The sequence below is a fragment of the Moschus berezovskii genome, chromosome 26 (assembly GCF_049115385.1).
Source record: "Moschus berezovskii isolate FMDL1 chromosome 26, NW_MosBer_1.0, whole genome shotgun sequence".
Lineage (NCBI taxonomy): Eukaryota > Metazoa > Chordata > Mammalia > Artiodactyla > Moschidae > Moschus > Moschus berezovskii.
Genome location: NC_142485.1, coordinates 23969228 through 23977131, shown reverse-complemented (window position 1 = coordinate 23977131; position 7904 = coordinate 23969228). Strand labels below are relative to the sequence as shown.

At 36.2% G+C, this 7904-nt stretch overlaps 1 protein-coding gene across 8 annotated transcripts in view; it reads right to left on the bottom strand.

Moving 5' to 3' along the window:
- Positions 1 to 5066: 5066 nt before the first annotated feature.
- Positions 5067 to 7904, bottom strand: part of TUSC3 (tumor suppressor candidate 3) — a 209305-nt gene continuing 206467 nt past the window's right edge. For all 8 annotated transcript variants that reach the window (XR_008684554.2, XM_055416514.2, XM_055416507.2 and 5 more), the window contains one exon: positions 5067 to 6619. Coding sequence is in view for 3 of the 8 variants with exons in the window: in XM_055416509.2 (XP_055272484.1) it covers positions 6604 to 6619 (16 nt within the window). In the remaining 5 variants the exon portion in view is untranslated. The remainder of the gene's footprint in view (positions 6620 to 7904) is intronic.

Here is a 7904-nt window from a genome sequence, read left to right as displayed (position 1 = left end):
CAAAGGTGAATACTGGATTGTATAGTAGTTCTATTCTTACTTTTTTGAGGAACTTCCATACTGTTTTCAAGTGGCTACACCAATTTACATTTGACTAACAATACACGAGGGTTCCTTTTTCTCCACATTCTCTCCAACATTTCTTACCTTTTTGATAATAGCTGTCGTGACGGGTGTGAGGTGATATCTCTTTGGGGTTTTGATTTGCATTTCCCTAATAAGTAGTGATGCTCAACATCTTTTCATGTGCCTGTTAGCCATCTGTGTCTTATTTAGAAAAATGTGTATTCAGATCTTCTGCCTAGGTTTTTGACTGTTTTTTTGAGTTATTTCTAAATTTGGGATATAACACCTTATCAGATATGACCTGCAAATATCTTATTTGCTACATTTTTTGGTTGATGATTTCCTTTATTGTACAGAAGCTTTTTAATTTGATGTTTATTTTTGCTTTTGTTTCCCTTGCCTGAAGAGCCATATTGAGAGAGATATTGCTAAGACCTAAGTCAAGGAGCACACTGCCTGTTTTCTTCAAACAACTTTATATGGTTTTAATCTTATATTCAGCTTTAATCTATTTTGAGTTAGTTTTTATGTATGGTACAAAAAAATAGTAATTTTTCATGTGGCTGTCCAGTTTTTCAACACCATTTATTGAAAAGATAATCCTTTCTACATTGTATGTTCTTGTTCCTTTGCTGTAAATAAAATGTCCTTGTGTGTCTGGGCTTATTTCTGAACTCTAAGTTCTCTTCCATTGATCTTTACATCTGTTTCTTGACAGTTCTGTGCTGTATTGTTTGCTATAACTTTTTAGTATAATTTGTAATCAGGGAGTCTGATATCTTTTTTTCCCCCAGAATTCCTTTTTCCAAGGTCTTTGGTGGTTCCGTACAAATTTTTGGATTTCTATAAAAATTGTCATTGGGATTTTGATAGGGATTTCACAGAATTTGTAGATTGCTTCAGGTAATATGGAAATTTTGTAACATTAATTCTTCCAATCCATGAGCACAAAATATCTTTCTACAGTGTTTAGTGTACAGCCTTTGTTTGACTTTTCCTAGGTATTTTAATCTTTTTTGCTGTGATTTTAAATGAGATTGTTTTCTTAATTTCTCTTTAAGTGAGTTCTTTGTTAGAAGAGAAGCCACATCTTTTTGTATACTGATTTTTATACCAAGCAACTTTGTATTCATTTATTATTTTTAGTGGTGTTTTTGCTGGAGTCTCTTAGGTCTCATAGACTTTGCTCATTTGTCCTTCACTCTTTTTGGTTTTATTCCTCAGACTGGATCATTTCAGTACCTCTCTCTGTTCTGCTGTTGAGTCCCTCTAATGAATTTTTCAATTCAATCATGATATTTTTTAATTTCATATGTATTTGATTACTTTAATAATTTCTATTTCTTAATTCATAGTCTGAGACATTGATAACCTTGTTTCCTTTAGCTAATGGTTTCATTTAGCGCTCTGAATATGTTACAGACAGGTGGAGTCTTTATCTAGTAAGTCCAATGTCTATGCTTTCTCAAGGATAGTTTTCGGCTAATCTTTTTCTTTCCTGTGAATAGACTGTTTTCTTGTTGTAATGCTTTTATTTTTTGAAATTGCTCATTTTAAATACTATAGTATGGCAACTCTGGAAATTAAATTCTGCTCCCTCTCCAGAGTTTCTGCTGCTTATTGTAGGTTGTACTTCTTTAGTGACTTTCCAAAATTTTTTTTTGTAAAAATTGTATGTGAAATTTCTCTTTCATTAGTTGAGTGGTCTGCTAGTGGTGTGACAGAGCTTATTCTTAAATGCTTAAAGCCAGAAAGAAAAGGAAATGAGAGAAAATACTCTCCTGGTCTTAGCAGACTGACTGTGTTTGTTGCCCCTTCAACGCTTACCTAGGGTTCACAGCTCCGCTTTGGCCTCCACTTCCTGCTTGGGCTTCAGTGTAGACTGGCAGGAGTTTAAAAGCTGAAGGTCTTTGCACATGTTTTACGAGGATGTATCCTGCCTTGGGTTACTGGCAGGTCCTTCTAGATTGCTTAGAATGTAAGGGTGCTTTTTGAAGCCCTTATTCCCCAGAGTATGTCACCCAGTTTTCCGGCCAGGCTTTCAACTCTGTGCGTGTTGTTGCAGCTGTTTTTTGCCTACGCAGCAGCAGCATGCTCATTTACCTTCAGAGTCTTTAGAGAAACACCCTTTGGTATAGCCTTTTCACTACCCTGAGTGACTTCTGAGTTAGGTGAAACAAAGGCAAGCCCCTTGCCTCAGTTTTCCTAGGAGCCTCCAGAAAAGTGAGAACAAACACTGTTCCTTGGGAACAGGGTCCATTCTGCTTCCTCAGAACCACGCCAGGAAGACAGGCTGCTATTTTTTGAGGCTGACTGGGGCAGAAGGTTGAGGAAAAGTAAGATGAAATGCCACTAAACTATCCTCCTGGGTTTCGGTTTTTATTTTTTAAGCATTTACTTGGCTCCTATAAGATTTAAACTACTTTACAAATTTTCAACAAAATTAACATATGCCAGTTTTTGTCAGTTTTTCTAGTGAGTCTATGGAGGGGATAGGTCCCTAGAGTTCCTCATTATGCTACTTTTGCTGGTGTATATACATATTTTTAATGGAAGTGGATGCACCAACATTTGGGTGAATGTGACATGGCTTTCCTATTAGTCTGAATATGTGATCCTTTATTAAAACCTTGTGTACTTGTACTCTAGGTATGACATAAACATCTGCATATATTTCAGAAAAATAAGTAGGTAAAGAAGGAACATGGAAAATGTTCCATGGAAAATGACAGATGTGCTTATGAATCATATAAGGAAATTTAGGGGTGGATTCATGTACATACTTATACTCTTTGAGTATAACTAGCTACTAAGCTCACCCATTTTCCACTATTAGAAATTTAAGTCAGTTTGGCTTCCTGCTGGAGTACTAAAACATCTTGTTTTAATGTTTTAAACGTAATGAATTCTGTGGACTCTGAGGAACATTAAGTCTCTAAGAGGTCCTTCAAATGTTTTGACCCTAGAGGCCAGAGCTCATGTGTTTGCCCCATAAACCAGTCCTTCTTGAAGCACAATGTTTAGTGTCTTTGATCTTGGTGTAGAGTAACCACTCTCTTCGTGTACCTTTGTGGGAGGTTCTCCTAATAGCAAGAAAGGGAATACTCCGCAAGCTCTTTGGTTATAAGATCTCATTTCCCCAAATCACCACGCTTGCTGAATTATAATTGACAAGGATATTCTTTCACATGGCAGAAAAAAAAATTACAGTAAACACACAATACTATTAGACTTACTCATGTGAGTATCTAATGTAAGGAACAATGTGCTGAGGAAAATGGTACACTTTATTCAATAGATATTAATAGATGAAATATTCATATTAAGATTTAAATGGAATTTTACTCCTTTAGATGGAATTTTATATTAAGATTTTTCTCTCCAACTGAGTAGGCGAGTTAATTCCTTTTATTCTAACTGGAGATGGTTAAACATAAAATCTGTTTTTAAGGGAGACTTCCATGCAGTGAATCTAGCTGAAGTGACATTGAAGGATAGAATACACCACATACAGATTCATTTTTCAATTTAAATTATGACAAAAGTGAAGATATCTTATGTTTTGTATGTGATATTCCACGTTACAGTCTGAAAACAGACTACATTTGAGCTACTTCTGTAGTTTTGTCTCTAGCACTTTCCAGGAATGACTTATTTTGAGGCAGACTTTTTTCCCTAATGCAATAATTCTGGTCCCATCACTTCATGGGAAATTGATGGGGAAACAGTGGAAACAGTGTCAGACTTTATTTTTTGGGGCTCCAAAATCACTGCAGATGCTGACTGCAGCTATGAAATTAAAAGACGCTTACTCCTTGGAAGGAAAGTTATGACCAGCCTAGATAGCATATTAAAAAGCAGAGACATTACTTTGCCAACCAAGGTCCGTCTAGTCAAGGCTATGGTTTTTCCCGTGGTCATGTATGGATGTGAGTTGGACTGTGAAAAAAGCTGATCGCCGAAGAATTGATGCTTTTGAACTGTGGTGTTGGAGAAGACTCTTGAGAGTGCCTTGGACCGCAAGGAGATCCATCCAGTCCATCCTAAAGGAGATCAGTCCTGGGTGTTCATTGGAAGGACTGATTCTGAGGCTGAAACTCCAATACTTTGGCCACCTCATGCGATGAGCTGACTCACTGGAAAAGACCCTGATGCTGGGAGGGATTGGGGGCAGGAGGAGACAGGGACGACAGAGGATGAGATGGCTGGATGGCCTCACTGACTTGATGGACATGAGTTTGGGTAAACTCTAGGAGTTGGTGATGGACAGGGAGGCCTGGTGTGCTGCGATTCATGGGGTCACAGAGTCGGACACAACTGAGCGACTGAACTGAATGCAGTAATTGCCTATAGAGAAGCAACAGCTTTTCAAACTGAAACTCTGGGGTGGGGCGGGGGGAGGGAAATCATAGGTGGCATATATTTAATATTTGGAGAAAATTACAGAATATGGGCTAGAAATATTTTACTAATCTGGAATAGGGAAGTTCTCTTTACTTCAGTCACAGTGTCTGAGAACTAGCTGACTTTGGTCATAGTTAAACATTATTAGGCTTTATAAAGAGATAAGATGTGTGCTGTTAATAAGAATTTTGAGCTTTAAAGGAACAAGCAAAAATAATTGTGTAAAATAAAGAAGCTTTTACTCAATGTAAAATCTGGCCTCAAACTCCCAATTTTGATGCTTGTCCTGAATAAACTTTAGAAAACAGAAGAGTAGTCTGATGGATTGAGACTGACAGGTCAAATGCTACCTAGGTGTAGACATTAAACAAATTATTATGATCACTTACTGGTTTCCCATAAATACCATTCCAATACTGAATTGATCATTCTGTGTACAGGAGCTGGGAAAGGTAATGTGGTTTTTTAGTAACAGATTTTGGGAGCATGTGTTAAGGTTAACATAGTTGAGAATTTACATCATGATTTTTGCTGAGTATCATTGTGTTTCTTCCTGCTAGCACACATACTATACTGGGATTTAACTTCATACATCCTTGTAGGTTTTTATATTTCCCATTCTTTACTGAATTTTATAGGTACAAAATGTGTAGTTCACTGGACACGCACATGAGTCCTGGTTTGAGACTACATAGCTGGAACTCCCAACTAACCAAGATTTCCATGGTCTGTTACTCAGATCTTAAGGAAAATCAGATAACAAAGCCTAAAAAAGTTTATTGAGCTGACTAAAATTAACTGTGCTTCTAAATCCTTTAGATTGCACCACAGAAAATGGAAATTCAGGTTTGAGAGTCTGAAAGCCCAGTTACGAGCTGTTTTTTCCTTGTGGCTTTCAGCTTCCAGTACTTAAATAAGTCATAAAATATACATTTCCTGTCAAAATGCCTAATTTACAGAGTTGCTGTGAAGAAAAAAATACCCTAACAAATAGGAAGGCGCTTTATAAGCTAAAATGCAATATGCAAACATAATAATGGTTACTCTCCTATATTTGATTTTCAAGAAAGTTTCATTGAGTCACTCACTCATATTAGGATAACTACTCTCTATCAGGGCTTACCAAGTGGCCCCAGTGGTAAAGAAACTGCCTGCCAGTGCAGGAGATATAAAAGATATGGGTTCAATCCCTGGGTCAGGAAGAATCTCCTGGAAGAGAAGGAATGGCAACCTGCTCCCGTATTCTTGCTTGGAGAATCCCAGGGACAAAGGAGCCTGGTGGGCTACAGTCCATGGGGTCACAAAGAGTCGGACATGACTGAAGCGACTTAGCACCCACGCACACAGTCTCTGTACAGGTCTGGGAATAAGGTTTGGATGACTAGCCCCTTCCACATGACACAAGGGGATAATATCCCCAGTGGGTTAGTTCTGTGCTTGTAAGTTTGAATGCTTGGGCCACACTTCTGAGCTGGGGAAGAATTCGTTCCTAGTTCTGGTGAGCTGCTCCCCCTGCCTGTGCCCTGAGGCATGCTGATTGAGTCCGGTTTGCTTTCAATTTCTATCCCGGGAAGGACCTCCATTTCCCAGGGTAGGCATCCATGTACTATTTGTCCAGCTCCCTGCCCCGTCTCCTTCATCTAGTTATGATTAATAAGAACAAACGCTATTTGTAACCATACACATCCTTTATACTGAGACTGAGGAAAGTATAATTTTTCAGTACATGACATATTTTCATGCATACACCTATCTCTGTACAATCCCAAGAATTGCTGAGGATACATTTCATAGTTTCTCCTTTACTAACATTATAGTTTTCTTTGCTAATGAGTGAACAGCTTAAAAGTATGAATTCATATTTACACTGTTGTGTATTTCGATCTATAGCATACACAGACTATAATTTGCTGGAAAATCTCTTCACTGTTGCCTTGGTTCATTCCATGTTAAATTTAACCATCCATGTCTATAAATTAAGTTTACTAGGAAAACACACATTAAAAAAAATTGTACAAGAAACAGCTGGATTATCACAATCAGCAAGGAAATGGACTCAAGAATTGGAACTAGGATGTCTGGGACACTTTGTCTTCATGGTAAACAGTCACTTTATGCAAATCCCACTCGGCTTCACTTAATTAAAAAGCTGAAAAAGAAAGAAAATTCTTTGCTGAAAATAAAACACAGTGTGCTTTTTATTCTGTATTAACTTAGTACAGGTAAATATAAAATAAAAATGTAATGTCATACACAGTTACATTAATTCACTTCACTGTAATTTTATATCAGGGCAGTTTCTGTGAACTAGATCCTGTACTGGGATCAGGTGAGACTAGGTCAGGGGTGAAAGCAGACGCTGATAAGAACTTGAACTTGTGCTGGTTAAGTCTGGTTAACTTCTGTGAGCCACTCTCAATGTTAGCAAGACTACTAGTTAAATTGGCATTTAAACTGACAACACAGGGGAAGAAAGGGAATGAGCGGAAACATATACTCCGATCCGGTCATTTCAATATCTTAGACAAAGTGCTTTTTTCTGGTTATTTAATCAATATGCATTTACTTAAAATAACTAAAGACTTTTAAGAATTTTATAATTTCACTATATTGAACAGTCAAAAAAATTTATTATAAATCATAATAAAAGTATCATCAGGTTCCGATGAAACAATACAAATAGATGTTTATACATATAGAAAAAAAAGTAAAAAGTAACTATTTTGCCTTTCTTGATTTCCCTAGGCAACACTTTTATCTATGAAAAGAAATGTAAGTTTGTAATATCGTGAAGTCAATTTGAATAACATCATTAAGTTTTTTTGGCTATTTGTACCTTTCTGCTAACGTGTAGCAAGTTTGCTTTTTATAGTCTTGACAATGTAACTTTAGGACAACCAGAGATGAACCAATTGTTAACTAATATTAAAACATTAATATTAAAAATATTAATATAATATTATAGTTGAAAAACCATGTAGTTGGGAAATTGTTCAAACTAATAAGTTTAATACTTGAACACTTAAATTATAATATCCTAGGCATATGTTACTTCGTCTTTCTGAACCTCGGTTTCCTCATTAGTGAGAAGAATGCTTGTTTTGGATGATCTCCAAAGTTCTTTCCAGTGCTAATGTTTATTTTAATCCTGTGATACTATATAACAGTAAAAAAAAAAAAATACACATTATATAACATATACATTATATAGTGAATATAAATATAATATACTGCATATACTATATAAATAGTAAATACAAAGCATTATATATTTAAATATATATTATCTCTATTAGTTGATAATATATAATAAAGCAATTCTGAGGAATTACTAAATTACAAGATAAAAACCAAGTGCTGATGTCTAGAGGCAACAAGACATTGCTTCTATATTTTGAGATAACAAGTTATGACTTAAGTACTGCAAGGGTAAC